At 38.7% G+C, this 24,454-nt stretch overlaps 2 protein-coding genes across 4 annotated transcripts; one reads left to right on the top strand and one right to left on the bottom strand.

The window, feature by feature from the left end:
* Nucleotides 1-1,836: 1,836 nt before the first annotated feature.
* On the top strand, nucleotides 1,837-9,063 carry LOC131789887 (DNA-(apurinic or apyrimidinic site) endonuclease 2). Of its 3 annotated transcripts, none has more exons than XM_059107068.2 (5): nucleotides 1,837-2,005; nucleotides 4,256-4,339; nucleotides 5,754-6,066; nucleotides 6,933-7,002; nucleotides 7,855-9,063. In XM_059107068.2, the coding sequence occupies exons 1-5, from the start codon at nucleotides 1,885-1,887 to the stop codon at nucleotides 8,917-8,919; spliced, it is 1,653 nt and encodes a 550-aa protein (XP_058963051.2). In that variant the 5' UTR covers nucleotides 1,837-1,884; the 3' UTR covers nucleotides 8,920-9,063. The 3 variants fall into 3 exon arrangements, with proteins under 3 accessions (XP_058963051.2, XP_058963052.2, XP_058963053.2); XM_059107069.2 differs by having other exon boundaries at nucleotides 1,863-2,277; XM_059107070.2 differs by lacking the exon at nucleotides 1,837-2,005 and adding an exon at nucleotides 2,306-2,684.
* Nucleotides 8,948-22,002, bottom strand: LOC131789888 (uncharacterized). Its single transcript, XM_059107071.2, has 7 exons — nucleotides 21,846-22,002; nucleotides 16,622-16,694; nucleotides 15,772-15,831; nucleotides 15,383-15,451; nucleotides 14,969-15,037; nucleotides 14,777-14,845; nucleotides 8,948-14,235 (listed from the first exon to the last, which is right to left on the bottom strand). The coding sequence occupies exons 1-7, from the start codon at nucleotides 21,879-21,881 to the stop codon at nucleotides 11,219-11,221; spliced, it is 3,393 nt and encodes a 1,130-aa protein (XP_058963054.2). The 5' UTR covers nucleotides 21,882-22,002; the 3' UTR covers nucleotides 8,948-11,218.
* Nucleotides 22,003-24,454: the final 2,452 nt, after the last annotated feature.

The following is a 24,454-nucleotide window of genomic DNA, read 5'->3' as shown; positions in this document are numbered from 1 at the left end:
TAAGGAATTTTCGAATCGAATTTTTTATAATCTTAACTGCTCGTCAATGTTTAACCTGCAGACGATAAGGAATTTTCGAAAGACCAGTTTTTGAATCCAACTGCGTCTCAACCTATGAAGCTACATGCAAGGTGCGAGACAAATTAAATTTTTATTGAAAATTACCTTTCTCTCCTTACAGAATGTGATCACGAATGAGATGGGAAACAGGTAACATATTTGACATGAGGAAAATACAATGACAAGTTTATGTATTTCTTTCCTTTTCTTTCTTTGATTGTTTTGAAATTTTTTTCGTTGTTTATCACTTTAGGGCAATTCAACATTGATTAATCGAAAAATACCAACGCTTGTCGGTTCACGTCAATGATTGACCGTTTCGAATAAACGATTGTATGAAGGTGCAATTGATTGTGCGTCCCTATGCAAACTATATTATTGTATGTCACTAACAAGGCGCTGATTGTCATACTAGGTCATTGATTTTCTATTGGTGTTAATGATTGACCATTGTGCGAGATTGAAAGTATATTTGTTATCTTTGATTGTCCAAAGGTGCAATTTTTCATCCGTTGATGCTACTGAATGTTGATACATATGCAAATAGCGTTACTGAAAATTTGTTCGAGTTAGTGAAGTTCATGGAAGTGCTAATGAACGTTTATTTGCCGTATAGTTTCAACTGTTGACTTAAATAAACGTAAATTTTGCGCAAATGAATAACAAAAGCAGTAGCAGTAGCAGTAGCAGTCGCAGTAGCAGTCGCAGTCGCAGTCGCAGTAGCAGTAGCAGCAGCAGTAGCAGTAGCAGTAGCAGTAGCAGTAGCAGTAGCAGTAGCAGTAGCAGTAGCAGTAGCAGTAGCAGTAGTAATAGTAATAGTAGTAACTAGTAGTAACAGAAGTAGTAGCAGTAGTAGTAATAGTAGAAGTACCAGTAGTATCGGTGTTGTAAAGGCCTATAAAATTTTTGGTTAAGCTAAGAAGAGATTGGTAAATCAACAGGATACCCGTACTCAATTGAATAGGCTCTGTGTTCAAAAGTCTCGAGTTTTCCTCTTCCCTACTCTTTTTCCTTTAACAGATTCCTATTAACGTGTTCATTTTATTTTGCTTATTTTGCGAAACGGTGGTTGTTTCGTATGTTTTCCCCCGAAATTTTACGCGGGACGTTGACGCGTTGCCTACCAGAATTGATTCTCTCGTGCATGCCCAACGTTTAACTATTGTGTTACTCGACTGAACGTTTATAGACCTTAAAATATTCCTATCTTATCATAAATTAACATACCTTGTCTATCGATTATAAAAGCCTTTCCTTCTTTTCCTTGCCAAACTGCGTATAACCTCTTTTCATCATCATTCACTTGAACAATGTTCTGATTGAATGGCAAATTCTCATTTATTGTTATATGATACTCTGTTAGTACAAACTCCGGACAGTTGTCATACAGCGAATGAGGATAACTGCGGGTCACCGTGATCGCTTACAATCATTCTTAACTTGAAAAATAAATGATATTTAATATTTCCGATATTTAATAATTAATGAAATAATTTTTTAAGTGCTGATGCACCTGTTAGGAACAAATTTTCCATTTCGATGGTGTGGATATGTAAAGTTATTTGTCAAAAACAAAGATAATTGATTAAAATTGGAATCGACGTTACCGTTATTTTATGTTCAGACTCTCGAAAATGATGAGAAATTAACAGTATATGACCCACCCCTCTCCCATCGAAAGAGACAGCCAATGGGAGATTTTATGCGAAATATACAGATTACTTCATTTTGATGTCAAATACCGCTGACAGATACAGTCAGCCCAGCGCGCGAAATTGTTGAACGTTTATAGATCAGACGTTCTTGGAAGAGCATTCGTGAGAAATGAAGATTTTAACTTGGAACATCAACGGAATTCGTGCCTCTAGGCGTGAAAGATCCTTGAAAGTCCTTTTAGATTCCCTCGAAGCTGATGTTATCTGCTTGCAAGAGACGAAAGTTACTCGTAAGTACACACTGCACAGGTACATCAAATTATTTCAGTCGGTTGCAAGCATCTAGGTAGTCGCGTAGGTTTGTTCAAATTTCAAACATTTCCCTTTTGCTCGGACATACGGGAAACAGGAATGGCATGGTAGTGAGAGCGTTGGCAGTCTTCCTCCCACCAACATTCCAAAAAGTTGGGAAAGAAGAGCCACTTAATTCCAACTACAAGATTGTTAATGCATACAAAAATGTACCGTATGATTGCAATGGAACAAAGGCAGTTTGATTTTGGTGAGTGTAGTCCTGAGAAGGACTGTAGTCGGTAGTGGTGACTGACGTTTCGACAAACTGAGCAGAAATCATCATCTGAGTCAATGATTGTTGTCATTCGAATGTTCTTTGTCTGGTTCATATTAACTGATTGGTAAGTTTTGCTGTCATGTTATTGGCTGTAAGATTTAAGTGTCGCAATTGGTTGGTTTTGATCCGTTGGTAATGTTTGGCTTGTCTGTTTGGTTAGTTTGTGATGTTGACATGGTGAATAAGTCTTTTCATTGTGCCAGTAGTTAAATTGACACCTGACGAGGGGAGTCTGTTCTTACATGTTGTTAGGAAACCAGCTTTCTAGAGTCAGTTCTTAACAGAAGTTAGTGCTATAGGTTAGGAATTACACAGAGTCCCAGTCAATAGTGTAAATTGTAAGTCAATGATGCTCAGCAATTTGACTGCTGACATCAAACCATGTACTTTTAAATTAACAACTGGTTCATACATCAGCATGTGTTCATCAAGATATGAAGCACACAGGAAGTTTGGAGAGCATGAAAGATGCGTAAGAGTTACTCAAGGTGTAGCCGTAGCTGACATATGAACCAATTGTTTTATAACATTTTCAACCCGATGGTTTAAATGTTGTAAAAGGGTTAATATTCCCTCTGCTATGCTTCAACACGTTGATAATTTTGTTTCAGGAAAACATTTTGCTGCACTGTAAACAATCTTGTTTCCATGTTTAGCTTAAATTGCTGCCAAAGTCTTAACCAGTTTTTTAATGGTAAAATCCCAGAGTAAAAATTGCAGAGAAAATTTTTTTTTTCTTGAGGGATTTGTTTGCTGACATCATAAGCATGCACAACAGGAATATGAAACACACTCACGCAATTGAATTTGATCAGACAAATTTACTAGCTATGTTATGGTGTATTTTATAATGCTAGCACAGTCTCAGGTGGAGCATAAGCCACTTATAAATCCATTCTGTTCTAAAACAGTCCTATTCGCAGAGGTAGTCTATTGCTTTTGGCATTGAATTGTTATATCAAAGAACTGGATACATACTTAAGTAAGGGGTCATACAGAAATTTTGTCCAGTAATGTCAATCTTTGTAAATAATAGCTTAAAGGTAAAATAAGTGTTTTTGGATATGCATTAATTTGGGCAAGGGTTTGATGATGAAGTGCTTGAAAAAAGATAAAATTATGCAATAGACTGCACTTTTGGTTTACCACTGTGATAACCAACACAGGATGATGGAGAACTGGTATCTAGCTTGTGATTTACAAACCTTTCTAGTGTTCTCCTAACATCCCAATTGGTTTTTTATGCCAGTTAACTGATGGAAAGTGCTGTTTATTGCTTTTTTATTTTAATCAATCTAAAGCAAAAGAATTTACTATGGGTTTACCAGTGCAATGAGCAATAGATTTCCAACCAATCCGAGTGCTTGTCACATATCAATCATTTTCTAATAGCAAATGTACTTTAAAAAAGATCTAAATTTATAAAAAGTTGTAAGTTTTTATTTTGATTTGTTTTAGTTGTTTGTGTGAAGGAGGGCAGGGGTGAGACTGAATGTTGAGGGGGATTTGTGTAAACATTTCACATTTTAAACCAAAATTTGGTGACTTTTACAGTTAGGGTTATTCTGCAATACATGTGTCTCATGGGGGCAAGTTAAAGTTATAAGCTCACAATTGTTTATCCCACTGGCCATGTTTGATTTGGAGTCAAAGTGGATGGTGAGGGTAGGGGGCAGGGGAAGGTAGTATTCACTCCTCCATCCCTCCTTATTTTTGACTGTCTTGGTACAAATTTCTTTCTCTCCCCAGCCTTCTGCTTCCATTGAAATCAAAGATAGCAGCCACAATTTTTACTAAGAAAATACTGAGCACTCACTTGCCAAAATTAAACCTGTTCTGCGGGCTAAGTTAGGGTGGTTATGCAGTTTTATACTCACCACGAACAAACTGCATTTATTTTACACTATAGGTGATATGTTAGATGAAGTGACAGCAATTGTGGATGGTTACAATGCTTATTTTAGCTTCTCAAAAGTGAAGACTGGATACTCTGGTATGTAAAAGATAGCAATTTTGTCCCTCCTCACCAATTTTGGTTGTGCTTTTGAAAATCAAACTGTAACGTACAGCTTTTGAGCTTATGCAAGCCGACTTGTGCCACTAAACTTAAGAGCTAGCTCTCGTTTTTGCTCATTTTATAGTATAAGGAGTGAAGGAGGTCAGTGTAGGATGTGGTATTTTGTATTTTCTGAATGTCTCATAGGAGACTGGTCTTGGGATTAAAACATTCAGGTCTGACCCTTGCTGCATGTAGATTCACTTTTAAAATTAATTTAATAATGCAGTGATTATTCATGATGGCCCAGTTCATCTTTAAGCTGGTTTAAATGGGGGTCTTTTGTGATTTTCTATGGAAGGCACATAATTTCTCACATTTTCTCCCCTGACAAGGATATTTTAGGATTGATCTTCGGCAAACTTGCAGGAACACCTGGTCCCATTTCTTTGAATAGATTATGCTATTCTCTGGATAATCTCTGTCTTGTTGATAGTGCAACATGGTATATTGACACTAATGTAGCACATCTATAATTTTTGGCGCAACCCCATTGGCTACTTTCCATTAACAAAATCCTTGGACAATTATCAGGCCATAACCCCCATTTACATTGATATTTATCGTCCAATTATTTCCATGGGAAAGCAACTAACCCAGCAGAAAAAAACCAGCTCATGAGTTTCACCTTTATTGTTTTAAGTGGAAGAAAACAAACTTGTTTTGTGGATTCCACCAGTAGTGACATTAGAAAGCTTATCTCAAATGCTGCTCCAGAAAGTGCACAAACAGTCAGTAAAATTTTGCTGTCAACACGCAAAGCAAAATTTAATGAAGGTGTTATAAAATAATAAAACCCCTCTCAGGCAGCTGGTATGTGGGCTGACAATGTCCTTGGCTGAGAGATTATCCTCAAAATTTCACATTTTCCCTCAAAGCTTTCGCTTCTCTGCCAAATATTTATTTTTCCAACAATACCTCAGCCACTTACAGTACATTGTCATGTGACATACCAGCTGCCTGAAGGGGTTTATTTACTAATTATACACTGGATAGCAACTTATTCTTGGGATAGTGTTATTCACCTTTCAAAGGACATTAGGCCTTGGTGGATTACTCTAAATTGACAAGCACTGTATCTTTTCTGGGGGTGAGGAGAGTGGGGGAAGAAAAGAATAAACTCCCATTGCTGTGGAACTCTTGCCTTGCATGTGGATTCACCTTTCGTTCTTTGCAAAGCATAAAAGTTCCATTTTGAATGGATGATGTTACTCTTTTAATGTATACAAGGTTATGTTACACCTCCATTCTCTTGAAGAGCATAGAGAGGAAATGTATGCATAAATGAGTTTCCAGATCTTAAGAATGCACTGTTTGTAATTTTAGCCAACTGTGGGTGCTTTTTCCACAGGAGTTGCAACATTTTGCCGTGACGCAGTGACACCTAAAGCTGCTGAGGAGGGTCTCTCGTGTTGCCTTACTCCTCAGCCATCTATTGCCTGTTACGGCAGTAACACTGACTTCACACCTGATGAGCTAGAAGCTCTGGATAATGAGGGTCGTGCCATACTCACAGAACATACTCTCCCTGAGGGCAAGTCAGTTGTTATTATTAATGTGTACTGTCCCAGAGCTGACAAGGAGAATAGGGAAAGAGTGGATTTTAAAATGAACTTTTATAAATTGCTGCAGGAGAGAGCTGAATCCCTTGTCAATGCAGGAAGGTACAGAAACTGTATGTTTCTTTTGTTTGGCTTTTTTGTCTTTAATATTTGCATTTAATAAATAAAAAAGCTGTGCCTCAATTTAATAAAGGGGATAAGTTTCTAAGAGAACTGTGGTGCTGCATTGGTGGGAGAGTATAACAGGGTACTTTATGTTCTCAACTGAGTTAAAAGTATAAATTGGCCTCTGTAAAAAGTTTCAAAGCTGATGTTTTGAATGTTAGCCCTTTTTTATCTAGAGTGAAGGGTTATAGTGGCCAATTAGTGTTATCAATTTAGTCAACAATACTAAACTACCCAGTTATGCCTCAATGAAGTTGTGGAAATTAAACATTGTTTTACTTTTTGAAGGGATTGGTTAGCTAATGGCTATTGGCTTTTGTCAAACTGGCATTGGCAATTTCAGTGCTAATCATGTGTGCCTTAACCCTTTAACACCCAAGATCTGATTGTTAATTCTCCCCTCTAGCTGCTACACATTTCCTTGTAAATTAGTGATGAGAACTTGGTGGTAGATCAAGATAGCAGCTTCTACCTGATAAGTTTGAATATTCTCATCGCCTGTTTGCTGAAGAATGTATGCTTATAGCAGGGAGAAATTTTATGTTCATCACTTCTGGGAGTTGAAGGGTTAATCAACTTGTAGTTAATAACCAACTTGCTGTTTCTCTTGCCTGTCAGTGGAGCCCAGCAGTATCTTTAGGAAAGAATATTTTTGTTAAATTACCCTAGAAACCAACCTGTCACTTTATACCAGGCTGGTAAGAGAGGAGCATGAGCCTCAAGATACATCTACAGATGTATTTACCATACTGAAATGTCAAGATTTGATCTTCCTCAGTTATTTGTTTTTCTTTTCAATGTAGGCACGTCATTGTTCTTGGTGACATTAACACATCACATAAAATGATAGATCATTGTGATCCTGATAAAGAGGTAAATATTTTGGCCATACTTTAATTTTTTTCCCCTTCTCTAATAATAAACATAAAAATTTCATTTTCCATTTGTTTTGTTTTTTGGGAGATTTAATAGCCTTAGGGTCACAGCTAGTATGTCAGACTTGTCCAATGGGCACAAGCAGCTTCTCCTTCATGCGAGGTCATGAGATCTTGCTGCAAGACCAGGCTGCTCACTGTGTTGTGTTTTTAGGGTAGACACTTAACTCTCCCATTTCCTCATTCTACCCAGCAGAATAAATGGGTTTAGGCCAAATTTCAGGGAAAGTGGTGGAAATGCTTGGGGGTAACCTGCCATGGACCAACAACATCCAGTGGGAAAAGCAACAATCTTAGTAACTTCATGCAATGGACAAGCTTTGGTAGAGTGGCCCACTCTGCTCGAATGCTGACCCAATGTCACTGTTTTTACCATATGATTTGATTATTGATAAACAACATCCAGTGGGAAAAGCAACAATCTTAGTAACTTCATGCAATGGACAAGCTTTGGTAGAGTGGCCCACTCTGCTCGAATGCTGACCCAATGTCACTGTTTTTACCATATGATTTGATTATTGATAATGAAATGGTTCATCATGTGACATAGATTCATCCATATGTCGTCATTGGTCCAATTTTTTAAAAATTTCGTTTTACTATAAATTTGAATTCATTAAAAAAATCATTACAATCCTTTCTTTTTAACCGATCAGGGTGTTGCCCAGAAATATGGAAGAACGTCTCTAACCCACCTGTTACCTTTCTGCCAACACAAAAGGTCTTAAAAGAGAAGGATAATTGTGGGATCTTACAAATCTACATGTAGATGTTTTTACTCTTTCCTCAGGAACTGTTCAATGCTCATCCTGGACGAAAGTGGTTGGATCAGTTTTTGGTTCCATGTGAAGTTAACGGCGCTAATCCAGACCATGACACAGGTGATCCTCTCCAAGCACAAGGTGGGCTTTTTGTAGACTCATTCCGTTATTTTCACCCTTCCCAGCGTGACGCTTACACCAATTGGTGCACGGTGACCAGTGCGCGTCAAACCAATTACGGTACAAGAATTGATTACATTTTTGCCGATAAAGAACTTGTTGATAAAGAATTCCTAAACTGTGAGATACTGGCCGATGTCGAGGGCTCAGATCACTGTCCAGTTGTAGCAACTTTGAAGACTTCTTTTCAAGCTGCATTGAAACCTCCTTCCCTTTGTACGAAGTTTATGCCAGAATTTTCTGGGAAACAACAGAAACTTAAGTCTTACTTTTTGAAACATGGACAACAGTCGCAGAGTCAACCCGAGGCTTGTTCTACGGACTTAAGTGTTACACAGGAAACAAAGACGTCCTTAAAACGGAGTGCCCCTTGCGGTGATGTCAAAAGCAAATCTGTAAAACGTCAAAAATCTGCCGGAGGGAAAAACAAAGCTGAAGGACAGCCAAAGACAAATCTGTTTAGTTTCTTTAAAAGGTCTTCAGACCCGGTTGCAGTCAATAAGAGTGTTACCGAGGTAACTAACGAAGCGTTTGATTTAGTTAAGACTACTCCTTCCGAGTTTGAACAGTACGCAGGCGCGGATAACGTCTCTTCACTCTCAAATACCTCCGTTTCATCTTCAGACGCGGCTTTAAATGTTTCTAAAAACGAACCTGTCCCTGAAAACGCATTGAGTCGCAAAGATTGCGCAGAGAAGCGTAAAGTGGATGCGGCAATTTGGAAAAGTATTCTCTCTGGGCCGCGTCCACCCCCTCTTTGTAGCGGTCACAAGGAACCGTGCGTCCTAAGAACAGTGAAAATCAAAGGTCCAAATCAAGGGAGGCAGTTTCATTGTTGTGCCAGACCACAAGGACACAGCTCTAATCCTTGTAAACTCTATACCGTGACTGATTTACATTATCAACTCAGTTAATGAATGAATGTGTGTTACTGTTTGTCAAAGGTGACCCCTCCTAAAGAGTAAATAGCACTTATGCAAAATGTCTATATGAACTTTTAAAACATCAAATCAGAGACTAATGAATAAAACAACTGTTGATATTCTCATTCAACCAAATTTTACGTGCAATTTTTTGCGTCTATTTTTTCCCTATGACTGAAGTCTTCATGATGCATAAGAACACCTTTTAACTGAGTGTCAAAAGTAATGCATAACTTCTCTCGTTTTGATCTACCTTGACTGGTGATTGGTCCAGAAATATCACAACATCCTCTCGACCAATCAGATCCAAAACTAAAATGTTTTCCTGGGCCTCGCACAGGTGCGGGTATAATTGGCAACTTGTACTGCTTTTCTTTTTTCTGATTGGCTGTTGAGATTAAGTTAATTTTTTACGACACTCAATTAAAGGGCACTCAATAAAGTACAACAGTACTGCTTATAGTAAACTTCTACTCAGCGAGGTATTCAAACATTCAGCAAAGCCTATGAATACAAAGATATTACTGGTTAAATACTGAATATCTACCAAAAAAGGCAAAAAAACTTAAAATACACCGTAAACAAAGTAATGAAAAAATTCAGCAAAGACGTAATTGAGTGGTAGTCTGAAATATCTAAGTTTCGTCCAAAGTACAGAATCCTGAACCTGCGAAAATCTTAGGAAATCAATTAGGTCATTTTTAACGCACTTTCAAAAGGTAATAAGAAATTCAAGGTAGCTTATAGATACAAGTACTACAAACTGATTGCTAAACATCCGAAATGTCTTCCATCAGCTTAAACGGTTCACTTGAAACCCGACGAAATTCACGATTATCTCATTTTTCTCTTCTTTCCTAATCAGCTAACAATTTACTTTAAACGCGACTAAAGTCCACTGTCTCGTGAAATCGACCAAGATAATATTTGGTTGTGGGTGATACGTGTTTTGCTTACCAAAATTAAACCCATCATTAGCTGGGTACATGTATAGCCTTGTAATCTTACATAGTAACGATACGAAGGGTTTAGGATGGATATTCCCATTATCCTCTCTGCTTACTGGTTGGTCTAAATTCTGTGGTAGTGATCCCCCTCCCTCCCGACAAGCCAAACTCTAGAGGTGATGTTATGAGAACTCGCACTAGTATTGAAGTTCAAGGTTGAGGTGCGGCAGCTATCATTGGCTAACATTTGCAGGAACTAGGCCCCGTTCTAGCCTTTGCTATGCCTACTAAACTTAATAAAAATCTTAAAGAAAATGCGTGGAAAGCATTCTGATAACGTAATGAACGACATTGCTACTTGCTGAATCAGCATTCATAAAGTGTCATTGAAGTTGTTGAGGATACTGAAATTTTTGAAAAACTTGAGGAATACCTTCCTAACAATGCCACTCTGTTTCCAACAGAGATTGCGTCAACAACTACAGAGCCGCGTACCTATTCGTTAACTACGCATAGAAATTTGGTACACACATTTGCACGTTGTTAGAGGCATATATACGCGAACAAATGTACGCACATATAGGTATTATGCGCGTCTGATGTGTGTTTATTATTCGATACCATGATTTTCCTTAGCGTTACCTTGTGTAAAAGAAAGAACGTTTGGGTCTGAAAATAAGGCGAGTCGACGTAGAATTTACCTCTTGAAAAAGGCTGTCAAGTTACATGCATGCACGACGCATCGCTTCGGGTATTCATCGAATAACGAGAAGTAGCAACTTAATTGCTAGTCTTGTGTTTCGCACGAAGAGAAAGATACGGAGAGAAAGTACGGCTTTTAGCACATGCATTTCCACCGATTGTTTTCTAATTAATAATGGTAATAGGACTGAATTGTCTATAATCATACGAGTGATTAACAAAATAGGACGACCGCGAAGCGGGAGACCTATTTGTTCATCACAGGTATGATTACAGACAGAATTGGAAGACACGAAGTCCTGTTACAAAATAGTCAAAACCATGACAAAATTTGAGAAAGAAAATAGACATCGGTTATAAGTTTTTAGTAAAAAAAACCGTAAACTTGGAGAAATGCGTGACAACGCACGCACATGACGCGTTTTGTCCACTAACATAGGCACGACGTGTTTACTATCCCTTAAAATATCCTATTACACTGTCCAATTACAAGTATGACGCGTGCACTGTCCTATTAGTGCTCAAATCGGGCTGGTGATAACCAATCATGTTCGAGAGTTTTGTTATAGTTTTGACTAAGAGCTAAGTGGTTGTAGTTAGACTTTTGGCTGTTGAGAGTGCTAAAACCTTTCTTTTGGCAGCTAAGCGTACATTCTGTGGAACTTGGATTGATAGTTTTGATACGTTTGGACACTTATCTCAACGTCTCCACACTTGTTCATCTCTTTCGGTGGTTGCAATTGACTTTGCTCGTGTGGAGCTTCATTGACAATCATTGCCATTCCCTCGAGCTGGTGTACCTCTATGTGGCAGTGAAGAAACCAGTTGCCAGGATTATCGGATAGAAAGTTGATAACAACGTACCCTCCAGCAGGGAGCATAACTGTGTCCTTTCTGATCGTATGGGAATCTATAGAAAAGCGCTTTTCTCGGTTCCATCTTGGTCTGGTACATCTCCTCTTATCGCAGTTCTGTTGTGTGCAGTGAACGTCATCGCAGTATATATCACTGTTGTGGTTTGTAATAAAACCAGTTTTTGGGTCATAATCTGGGTATCCGACATGAACTACATGGAAGGTATGGCCATGAAGGTGAATTGGATGAGCGTTGTGGAAAGCACCAATTGCTGAAAATACCAATTGAATAGTTTCCTGGTGGGGAATAGTTATCACTTGCACACATGAGCACGCGGGTGTTGATGGGTTGCAGTCGGCTTTCAGGTCACAAATATTGTCCTTTTTGAGAAACTCTTCAGGTTGGGTTTGAGGAGGAAAGGAGGGAAGAATGAAATTGCGCCCATTCACTGCACTAGTTTGAGAGTCACCCTCAAAGTTGAAGTTGATGAAATGTCGACAATTTTGGCATTGCCCTGGGGTTTTAGGATTTGCGTTCGGAAGCTCCGCTGGTGGAGTTGGCTCAAGTAAACGTAGGTCTTGAACATTAATACAGGTAATATGATAATATGGATGGAAGTTTTTGAATGGGCAGTTTACTGCTTTGCATGGTTTGTAGAAGGAGCACTGTAGGGGAGGAGACCTTCTTTTTATATCTTCGTAATTTGTCGACGGCACATTAACATTGGGGTCGGCCGAGTCTCCATCCTGTTTGTAGTGCAAAATAGCTTCTGCCACATGTTCTAATGACTTGTATGGTGGCCCTTGGCCATTGTGATCAATCTCCAGAGTCTCTGCACGTATCCAGTAGTCTTTTCTTGTATGTTTTGCTTCAAGTAGAAAGTCAAACCTCTCTCCGGTGTGAATGATGATGTAATCAACGTTTTCTACAGGCTGGATCCAGTATCCATCAGTGCCCACCACAGTCAGCTTATGACCATCAATGGAGAATTTGTAGGCGTACAGATTTTGGGCTCCAATGAGCCGAAAGCGATACGTCTTACCGGCCTGAACAGTAAATATACTTAGTCTGGTTTTGATGTATGGAACATCATCATGCCTGCCTTTTCCATTTATAATTCCGGAAAAATACGGGACTGGCCCAACCTCTCCTTCTTCATAACTACGCGTGGAGTCATACCGCCGCTTTAAATCATCTTTAGTTGGCACCTCTCCCAGCGGCTTGCCTGGGTAAAAGCCCAAACTGGCGTGAATCTGTGTGAACAGGTCTAAGGATGCCTCATGTTGCCAGTCTAGAAGCGTTAAGGTGTGCTGGTCTGGAAGGTCTTCAAATGCACGGTACCTATGGAGTTTATCTCGAATCTGGGTCATTTTCTTAGGACTTTCTTTTACAACAAGTCCACCAAAGAAGCCATCTGTTCTTTGAGCGCCACTGTGAGAGTGGTACCAAAACGTGCCGGCAGGTTCAGCTTTGTAAACGTATGTGAAGGTCGATGATGGTCCTATCTGACATTGAGTTACTTGCCCCACACCATCCATCCAAGGTGTCCCTCTCTGATGCATCCCATGCCAGTGAATTGAAATACCTTCAGTGGTGAGATTATTGTGAACATGCACCTCAACAGTTTGTCCTTCGTGAACAATCAAGGTAGGTCCAGGAATTAGTCCATTGACGGCTATTGCCAAACGATACGTTTTGCCATCAACAAATTGGGGATAAGTGCACTTGGCGCTGTCTTGTGTTGAACATGTTCTGTCATCCTGGAGTGGTGTGGGAGACCCATCGTTATCGAGATAATAAATCACTCCCTGAGATCCTCGCATCGCAACCCCTGTGGGCTCATCCACTGACAACTTTTGATAGCTGGTGAAGGTTCGAATTTCGTCAATTTCAAGATTAAATTTACAGACCTTTGCGTGTGCCATGCATTCGCACGTTGGATTTCCGTATTCACAATTGAGGGTCTCTTGATGTACCCATGTTAGTTTGATTTCTTTTGAATCGTACCCTCTAAGCCACTTGTTAAGGTGTGGATCATTTGTCAGATCCATGTACTGTTCCACACCAGTCTTAGCAGAGGTGCGAATGGATGATATGTACCAATCTTCGTATCTGTTACTACTAGCCTTTAAGTGGATTTCCTTAATGTCAGATAACGACACGCAGTTTGTGGTTCCAAACCGGGCTGCAAAGTTTAGCTCTCGCACATAGGATTGCCCTCGATACATGGGTCCTTCAAGTTCGGCCTGATATTTTTGGTTGTTTGATAAAGTGAGAACTATCATGTGACTTTTATACTTAGTGTACGACGTTGAAGATTCAGCTCCATACATGTGTCCCGTCACTGCGTTTACACGTATATATGTGATACAGGATCCTGCGACAGCATTGGTAAGGAGGAGCTTTCTGGCATTGTAAGGGTAAAGGTGTTCTTCATTGATGTCCACCCACATACTAAAGCCTGGATCAGTGGTCAGCTCAGTGAAGATTTTGTTTGATCCTGCGGTGTAGGTGTTGATCGATGCAACGTACCATCCATCCCCTCCTTGAGCCTCGAGATAAACTTTGTCTATGTCTCCGTGGGTGCAGGCAAGTCGCGGTTTGAAAGCAGTTTTTTCCAATTGTATTGTATATCTTTGACCTGCTGTCTTCCTGTAGTGCAGCTCTGCGCGATACTCCCTGCCATTCTTCAGAACGATCAACAGCTGTGGATTTTTACCATAGTAACGGCTTTGACCTTCTCCTCTACGTAGCGGATCATCGGAACCAGTCATCGCTTCAACCTTCACAACTTCAATGAGCCCTTTGAAGGGAGAATATGCGAAAAGTATTTAATGCGTCTTTGAACCAAAAAAAAACGAAGTGTTCTGTCGACGTCAGAGACCGAAATGTGACATTTAGAAAGAACATTTCAAAGGCCTGAATATTGAATGGAACTAAGTTGATGGGTTGATGGTATTAATTGGCCACCTTAAGGAGTTTCTAAAGCTGACGTTTCAAGCAGTGGCCCTTCGTTAGAGCGAGTGGTAGTCTCAATTATGTAAACTCTGTCCTGACATCGTCAAATACATGATCACGCTGCGAATTCTGGCGATCTTGCGAGAGAAATACGATAAAACCTCGCCCTCTCTACCACATTTCATATCTCGATTTCCAGCTCTGACTCTACGTCTAATTTACATACGATACCCTTAATGTGTTCGAAATTTTCAGAAAACTAAGTAGAGGTGTGCTACCTTCGAAAGTTACTGACGCCATGTCAAAATGAGGAGACCGGGAACATAAGAAAGTTAGATAAAAATAATGTTAAATTTTATAACATGTGAAATAATCATGCACTTTACCTTGCCCATATGACCTCACATGATCTTCATGAAGGTTTATTGGTTGCTCTGAAAATTTTCGCTTTGTCTCTAAAGAGAGAAAAAAAATGAGACAAAAAGGCGATTTTTAGTGCGCAATGTGGTCTCTTGAAAAAGATGCGAGGTTACTCTCTGTCTACCCACAAGTAATGTCTTGCTAAGTGATGTACTTACCTCTATCACGAAATTGGAAAATTTGCGCGGGAAATTCCTCTGAATTTTCGAAGTCTTCAAGGGGAATGTCTGAGGAGAAAAATTAAATTCATTTACTTATTTAACAACGCCAGAGAAAAATTACTGAAAAGGGAAATATAACGTGATAAACAGCCGGGTACCAACAGTTGCAAAAGCCTCTTTCAATTAATACCGGTTCTAGTAGCAACAAGGAAGGGCGAAAACTGTCGTAAGTAAGCGGCTCTATTATGTGATCTCTGTAGCCCCGAACCCTTGCTATTCACAAATGATCACGTACTCCAGAGAAGAAATATTTAATAATAGCATAGCAGTTAAGCAAACGAAACAATCCCATCAATGCAGTGCAGACCCCGACTATCACTCTTTTTTAAAAGGTATTTAGAGAAAACTTACCAAACTCGTCCTCGTCATTTTCCACTATTCCATCCTCTTCGTCCTTTTCCTCGGGGTCACGCGAGAAATCTTTAATAAAACATGGTGAGTCGAAGGTTAAATTTAAAACTTTTCACTTTTTAAGCCCTTCTATCAATATTTTTAAATTTTTTTTTTCCTATATTATTTCCCATACATCTCCTTAGCTGCTGACATGGAGAATTTGTTTAACAATTAAGAGCTCCTCCAGTTGTTTATCATTTCCTTTATTCTCATGACCTTAATGTGTGATTGAGGGGTGATATTGTAAGGAGAAATTAGACACTAGTCAATAAAATTGGCGGTTAGATCTTGGGTTTGGAATGATTAAACGGAATAGTCTTAGTAAGGAATAATTTGAATAAGCTTACGCGTATCTCCTGCAATGTATTGTTCTTCCCCTAGATCCGCCTTGGGCTTAAAGTTTTCAGCTGAAAAGAATAAAATAATTTGATGAGCTTAGCTCTGCAATCATTTGGAACATGAGCTTTAAATTGCAAATTGTGTTTTGTAATAACCAGACCCCTTTGCAGCGAGCCTTCGCATCTGTCAAGAATCTTTTCTTGAACAACAGATGAATTATGAACGAGGTGAGAGGTTTCTTTAGTTTTTGGGCGGTCATTTTGAAAAAACTTGTGCATAAGTCCGGAACGGGTTGCGCAAGGGTCTGGGACGGTTTGAAAATTACGAAAAAAAAAAATAAGAAAGGAAAATTACAAGCGTTTGCCGAGAAGTATAGAACCAAGCAGATTTCAAAACATTCTTGCTACAGAATCCCATAAAACCCTTTTTTCGCACGCATCAAACACTTAACTCGAGTTCAGCTCATTTTTCAGTCATATAGTGATACTTATTGCGGACCCAGTCTGCTATTCTCCCTGGCACAAGAGATGTTCACGCGACCGCCTCAAGATGCAAATGACTCATTTTTTCTTTCATGACCATGATGCAACGCAATCGGAGTGCGCACACCGCCTGGGAGGATCAGTCGTCTTTATCAGAGTTTTTGAAACGGGGAACTACAGAAAACTGACCACCAATGAGGGGGGATCATTAGAATACTACAGAGCTTTACGGGATCAGGTAAGTTTTGTTGTGGCAAAATCAAAATTTACGGACTCCTCACTCAACCCCCCCCCCCCCGCCTTCAGGGATAAATGGTGATTGGTTCCTTGAGACGTAAGCAAATGTAAATGAGCAAAAAAAAACCAAATTTTGTACCTGCTACAGAGCATTCCATGACACTCAGAGCGACGACAGCAAACACCAAAACTACAAGGCTCTTCATTTTTAGCTTAAGATGAAACATGGAAAAATTCATATGACCACATGGAGGAGATATAGATCAGTGATGATACAGTATCACCAGCGAAAAAAGCCATTCATAAGAATTAGCATATGTATAGATTAGATTCGGATGAATGCCTTGACGTAGTACCTCTGAACTGTGGGAGAGATGAGATGGTATCCACCTACTCCTCCCTCTTAACTGTTGTTTTGTCAAAGTGTAGGGAGTGTTTCTCCCTGTCTTATCTCACAAGAATAATAGACGAACCAACAAGCTAATGAAAATCATGTAAAATAATCCAGCCTGGCGGTCCAAATGGAGGTCAGGAATGACTAAAGCCTTGAAAAAAGTTTAGGCTGCTCTAAGCTCAAGGCATGTTTTGAGTGTCAAACCTAATCCCACGACTTCGCATCGTGTGAGCAGTTACTTTCGCCCACGAGATTTCCTTTTGTGAAGGTTTCTCCTTCGTAAACTCGGTTTCAACTCCCCTTATCTCAATCCTTATTGAAAAACTGAAAATATGTAAAGTCACTTACTTTGCACAACTTGCATAAGATTCTGGACGATTCTCGAAATTACTTAAGTGGTCCGTATGAAACTGAACAACTTATGAGCTGGAAGGACTGCGTGCAGCTCTTTAATGTAATTGGAATGTAGATCCTTAATAATCCTAATAATAGGTATTCCAATGTGGGAAAGCGCTTGAGGCCACAAAGCGGGATACGGGCTGCGACGCATAAACAGGAAACCCTTTGATCTTAAGTTCTTCTTCAACCCTTTTTGCTCAGTGACCAAAACGCTTGTCGGGAGATTAATTCTGATAAACTAAGTGCTTGAGGTGAAGGACGTTTGGGGACGGAGGGTGAAAATTTTAAAGCCTGTTGTCGAAAAAGCCATGTTTTCAAAGTCAATTTATAAACTCATTCTTGTACATCGTAAATCTGCTTCTGTATAGTGGCAAAGGAAAGCTGAATTCTATCTTAAATATGACCAAGACTGACATTTTTGAAGAAAATTGTGAAGACGTGAGACAGAAAAAAAACAAAGCAAGTCAATTTGCATGCTGTCTCATCGTTTTTCCACGCCTAATATTTTGTTCCTAACTCTCCCTTTTTGCGGTTCCAAAATTCCCTCTCATTTTAAACAATTTCTTGAAGGCAAGAATGCGAAGGGCCTTTTATGTCATTAGGTGATATTCCACGTCTAATTTCTGATATTGCATCGCTGGAGAGTGCCCGCAGGAAGGTGAAGATAAAAGCTTCTTTAAGTGTTTTTTTTTTTTTACTGTTATGATTATGAAGTACAAAGACCCTCAGTTCACCAAAATAGATCATCAGAAGATCGAGATCGAAAAATGGCTTATAGCAATAAAATTTCTTCCAGCAATAAAATACTCTACTGATTAAAGTAACTATAGTTAAGAGTATCTCATCGAATTGAAAAGTAATGGCTGTTTATGAGACCATATTCAATCTCCGGAACGCTACACACAAGAGGCAGGCTGTTATGTAAGAATGCTGTTCTTCATTAGAACTTATGGCATGGCTCTGACAGTCGTTTTAAACCCCATCGTCAAAAGAAAAAAGCGAGGGATACAAACCAGTTGCTTAATTTCTTTCTTTTACTAAGAAAATTTGCAGTCTTCCAATGCCATCTATGAGTACGTGATATTGATAGTGAGTGGGCTATTGTAGACCTTGAGACAGCTGTCGCATAACAAACAAATTACAAGTCATTTGACCAATATATGATATGTAATTACTGTGCAAATCAGGAAACGTGCAGTTCTATTTGGGAAATTGTCTATTTATTTATTTATTTTTTTTGTCGTTTGAAATTTGTGAAGTTACAGCAATAAATCTGATACCCATTTGCCTCTTAGCAAAAGCTTTATTGCGATTGATAACATACACTTCTATACATAAACGTGATAAAGTGCCTGGGGTACCAGATAGATTTAAAAGCTTCTTCAACACTCCTTGCATGACTATCGATTCCGGTGATCTTCAAAAACACTTCAAGATCATCCTCTTCTGCTCAGTGACCATAAAACGCAACTGCGCATGTTTATCGTATTGCGTAGCTATTTCAATGAAACTCATGAAAGTCAAAAGTTTTTTGAGGTAACATGGTATTATTGCTTCCAGTGATACTCAGTTTTGTCTGATAAACACTGTGTACAACTAAATCAGACTGTCCGATTATCTCCAGTGTTGTATGGAGTTATTGATGAAAAATAACCATCATTAATTAGTGGCTGTTTTGATTAAATTTGATCAAAACAGTCATGATCAATATCACATGGGTAAATTGTGCTTTTCGAGCGCTGATTGGTTGGTTCGGGACGGAATAGCAAGTAATATTCACGAGCAGCCGATTAGACAAAATCGTTTGTCAAGAGTTAAGTTTTCGACTTTTTTTCGGTGTATTAAAGAAATAAACTATTTGCGGTATAGACTAAAACAATTATTCACCTCCACTCCGGTGAAAAATTGTTACTTATTTTCTATTACGGAACACTACCCACAAATGCAAAGTACAATTGAGCAAGCTGTTAAAAACGTGCCAATCACAATAAACATCTTGAAAATGGAGAACTGAGAGACAAAAAGTTATCAAACTTTTAAATTAGGGGTTAAAAAGCCGATTGGATTAGAATTGCTTCCCTTGGGCAAAACACGTCAATGTTTTCAAACTTTAATTACTATTGTCTAACCATTGTTTGTTGCCATCACTTAAAATCAAAGCCTGAAACAACTGTTTAACAAACCCTGTCGATACTACAAAAAATTGGAAACTTGCGGCTTTATTCAAGAAACTTTTGTAGTCGATGGTTCAGTAACGCTACCGCCCTAAAACCGCCTCTTGCTCTGTCCTGGTCGACTGTTCATACATTTTCCCCCATTTAACCTTTCTATAACAGCCACCTGCCGTAAAGGCGATGGTTAATTTGTGGGGTGCGTGCTAGGCGTCACAAACACTAAGAACTATGGAACTTAAGTAAAGCATGACGGTCACGGTAACGAGGACGTGTCAAAACGAAAGATTTAATTAGCAGAGCAATAACTCAACACGTACGTTTGAGAACTTTGTAAACTCTTTAGCCGTCCTCTGCAAGACAACATCAATTTGTGTAGTGTGAGAGCGGAAACCCCGACCGCAATTTATTTAAGTTTCCATTTGGAACTCAGCGCTGCTCACATACATTTGCTGAATTTGAGGTGTGACCGTAAGAGACGGTATACGTATCCAGCCATTCGTGAAAATATAACTGTATAAATTCACTTTTTAATAGACGTCTTTAACAGCGTTACTGTCCTGATTGCTTAAGGTCTCTGAAAATCCCTCTACAAAGGGCAGTTAGTCACCCTCGGACGAATGGCAGAGAAAAAGTTGTGATATCAGTTGACTTTTTGGGGTAAGGGGAGAGGTGGGTGCGCAGTGTCTCGGATACTGATATTGATCCAACAAGTTTATATTGTTAAGCGAATCTGTAAGCGAATCTTTAATAAACTGGTGGACTCATCATTAATTTTTTCGTCCTGTGTTGTTTATGTTCTCTCTCAAACTTTAGTTAATTTGCCCCTTTTTTGTCTTCAATGTCACTTATGTAGGAGATTGGACTGTTTTGCATTTGAAATAGCTGATTTACATTGTGCTGATTATAAATATTTCGATCCTTTACTTTGCAAGTATTGTTGAAAGCAAATGGACATACAATGTAGGTTTACAACCATCAATGATACACCAACTCCGGACCAAAACATTAAGTACGGTATGAATAACGCACTGGGTGGGCTGCGTTTTTTAATCTTGGTAAAAATATACTCCCTATCTTCTTCAGACGATAAGGTTAACTAATCAGTCGACCAAATCAACCGAAGAAGATAAAGATCTTAAACGCAATAAAATCGAAATTTCGCGTGGTATAGCCGTCTACTTCGTGAGACCAACTATAGCATTACATTTCGCCTACGTTGCTTTCGGTTTTGTGTGCGCTGAGTTATGAGCCACGATTGGAGAAAAAAATTTTCCTCCATGCTTTATAAACATTTATGAGTAACAACTTAAAGCAAACGTGTCACGTTATAATGAGGAAAGTGGGTTCGCTCCTAAATAAACTGTGGCCATGCCTCGGTGGAGGATGTTACAAGACGATTTGGTTTTGCCACCTGAGTTGATATTGCATTGGCCACCGTATGAAGAGTTCCTAAAGCTGAAATTTTGAGCGTTAGCCTTTAGTCAAAACGAATCGAAGAGTAATGAGGTCTACATCAATTGAGTGAGTTTCCACAGATACAAAAGAAATTTCTATTCAGTTGTAAATTACGCAAATAAAGTGAGGAGTAGAACAGATTTTTAAACTTTATTGTCTAATCGATAAAGGAAAATCAAGCCATATGCAATTTTAACTATAATGACTTACGTCATGTTTTAGATTTGTAGAAAAATTGCAGTGACTCTGCACATGGAGTGAACGCCGCCGGATAAGGCTTTGCTTTCCTAAGGTACTAAGCATGAACGATTATTTCAATGGAAGCTTGCGTTCAAGATGAAATCGCAGCAATTGAGTCTTATCTCCTATGAGTCTAGAATATTAGGTCCAAAATGAGCCTGTTAAATAAACTGGCACCACCTTGTACTGTGTAAAAATGAATAAGATTTATCGATGAATTCAGATTTATCGATGAATCCCGATTTATCGATGAATTCTGATTAACCTTTTTTGCTCTCCCATGATGCAATTTCTTTAAAAACGTTTGTACTCGTTTCGTGCTAATATTTGTGATCCAAAAAAATTCGAAAGAGATAAAGGCATAAACATCCGAGAAAAAGAATTGGCGTGCAGCTTTAAGGGGTATCGAATGGTCCCATTCAATTTAAAAGTGCTCACAAAATTTGGCCTTTGCTTGAATTGCTGGCAAAAATTACACGGGTGCTCGCTTTCTCGTGCTCCAAAAATTTTTGCAACTGCTCGCATGCTCGCATTCTCGTCAACTTGTGCTCGATTGCTTGAAATTTCGTTAATCCCGCTTTGTAGTATATATATATATATATATAAACGATATATATATATATATATATATATATATATATATATATAAACGATAAATCAGTTATGATATGGTTAAAACAAAAAGGTTGAAACATCCCTACCTCTGTAACTTTTTCTCTCAGTAGATTCGCTTTCATTGCTTGAAGCTAGCCTTACAATTGTTGTTTGACCAGTTTAGTAATTTACCCAATGACTCAAACCTTCTTTCGCTTGAACAAGAAAACGTGATGACTGCAACACGATCTGTCTACCAGGAAAATTCTGATGTAGTTAAGAGGAGGCTCGACGTGACGAGAGGTGACATAATATCCTGTAGAGACAACATTACTTGCGAACCTTTGTTGATCTTAACGACCGAATAGTGCGAATAGTCGCGAACAGTGACGAATAGTGACGAATAGTGACAAATAGTGGCGAATAGTGGCGAATAGTCGCGAATAGTGACGAATAGTAAAAATAAATGAATTAATAATGAAACAAAAAAAAATATTTATTGCTCTATTTCATAGATTTAAGGAGCAAAAGTTATTTATAAAGCTCTGGATTTGAACCTTATATAGTTTAAAATATTGGCTGCCGTCTCATCTATGAACGTTTGTCTGCAATAATTTAAAATCGGTTTTAATATGACTGCATGGCTAATATCGCTTCTTATGTATATATAAACCTGTTTCAAAAGGTCCAAGATCTGAAATCTGACATCGGATTCGTTGCCGGGTACAACGCCAATAGCATGAAAATGATTTTAAAACCAGTTTCGAAATAGGAACTTCCAGATTCTTGTATGTCAGTAAAGTGAAGCGCAAGGGTTTGGAAATAGGTATATATGCAAGTTATTTAGAGTATGTACGAGAAATTAAAAGCCCTGTTTCTGTTTACATCATGATTCAGTAGTACTGCATGACTGCATGACAGAGAACCATTCATGAATTGTTTCATGATGCAAATACGTTTTTTTATTTATTTATTCTATTGTCTTGTCGAGTATGCTAAGGAAATATTTCATTAGAAAGTTTATTTCTGTGTTAAACAACCTGTTTATGATCAGAACATGACACAAAACAAAACTAGTTATCTATGTTCACAAATGTACGTAATATGAACTTTTAAATTACATCGAATTGTGTTTTAATCATGTAAATTATCATTCTGAAATAAATAGATAGCGGTACTACTTACCGTGTCGTAAACAAAAGAGTTACTCACCGACACCGGAAATCGCGTAGAAGTCAGTAACTGTGACCAACTCTGCCCGGAAAATTTTACTGTCTGAGAGTTTTACTGACAGCTAGATTACACCCCATGTCGTGAAACCACTTATAGAGACATCGCGCTTTTTCTTCGCTTTTTTTGTTTCACACAAAAAGGGAAACGTGAGGCAACTGACAGATGATTCATGCTAACCCGCGAGTATCATTTGGCACTGGCACAATTCGACTTAACAGGCACACGCATGATTTAACAGTGGAGGATCGAAAACAGGAATTGGCGATATTTCCAATAACAATTATAGTCCAGTGTTTAGGTGCCAGTTTCGCATTCGCGTGACAAAAAATTAAAGAAACGATACGGCTCAGCGCCAAAATTTTGATATACAAATAGTCAATCGAAAAACCGCTCAAAATAATTCGTTTGATTCAATAAACACTCCATAAATCAGTAACAGTTACTAAAACATGAACCTCCTACCCCTCCCTGCGTATAAATAGTTCGTCCTCCGCCCCACCCTCAGTAACAACAGTTTACCTACCATCCCTTCCTATGTACTAATGGTCTGCCTCCCCCCCCCACCCCCCCGGATAAAATGGTCCAAAAAGTAGTCCAAAAAATAGTCCGAGGGTCCAATGGTCCAGTCCATGTGTTTCCTTATGCTCTTTGTAGAGATAAAATAAATCTATAAAATCTATGAAATAAGAAATAAGTCACTATTCGCGACTATTCGCACTATTCGGTCACTATTCAGGTTTTATCACGAGCTGCAGATTATCAGGGTTTGTAGATATGATGGATTTTCCAGTGGGCAATAGGAAATAAAATTGTCGGAGTCATAATATTTTGAAACAGTGTATCGGATCGAATTCTGTAGCGGATTTTTCAACCTTGGAAGTTTCCTGGCCACTAGTAATAATAACTATCATAATCTACTATAATATAACGGTGGCATATGAAACCCGATTAAACAAAATAACATCAATAACAACCCTCGGTCGTTCGGGCTTCACCGACTAAGAAAAATTCTAGAATGAAATGTTGCTTTTATCATTTTGATCAAAAACTAAAGGCCTTGCCAAACGAGGAGACATGTCTAGAAGCTATATCTCCATGTCGCGCGGAAACACGAAATGTAAGAATTTTTCTCGAAAGGCACTCGCGAAGGTAGAAAGTAATCTAGAGAAATACCACTATTACCAGTACTATTTGACCTTCAGAGCTACTACTAGAGCTTGTAAGATCTGTACGGCTGTAATTGGTTAGATTCTAGAAACCTCCAAATAAATAAAGATTCATTGCGTTGAATCTTTTTCAGTCAATCAGCGGGAAACCAGTTTGTCGATCATCGAAACCGAAGTCCGAAATGCTTGTTAGACCGAATGTCACGTTATTTACATTTCATAAGAACTATATAACCAAAAAAACTATACCTTCCATTTTAGCGACAGGTTAGAAAGATATGGAAAACTTTAAATCGCAGGCTTCATCTGATAGGTCT

The sequence above is a fragment of the Pocillopora verrucosa genome, chromosome 11 (assembly GCF_036669915.1).
Source record: "Pocillopora verrucosa isolate sample1 chromosome 11, ASM3666991v2, whole genome shotgun sequence".
NCBI classification, from domain to species: domain Eukaryota; kingdom Metazoa; phylum Cnidaria; class Anthozoa; order Scleractinia; family Pocilloporidae; genus Pocillopora; species Pocillopora verrucosa.
The sequence above is the reverse complement of the archived record's forward strand: the minus strand, read 5'-3'. Positions and strand labels throughout refer to the sequence as shown.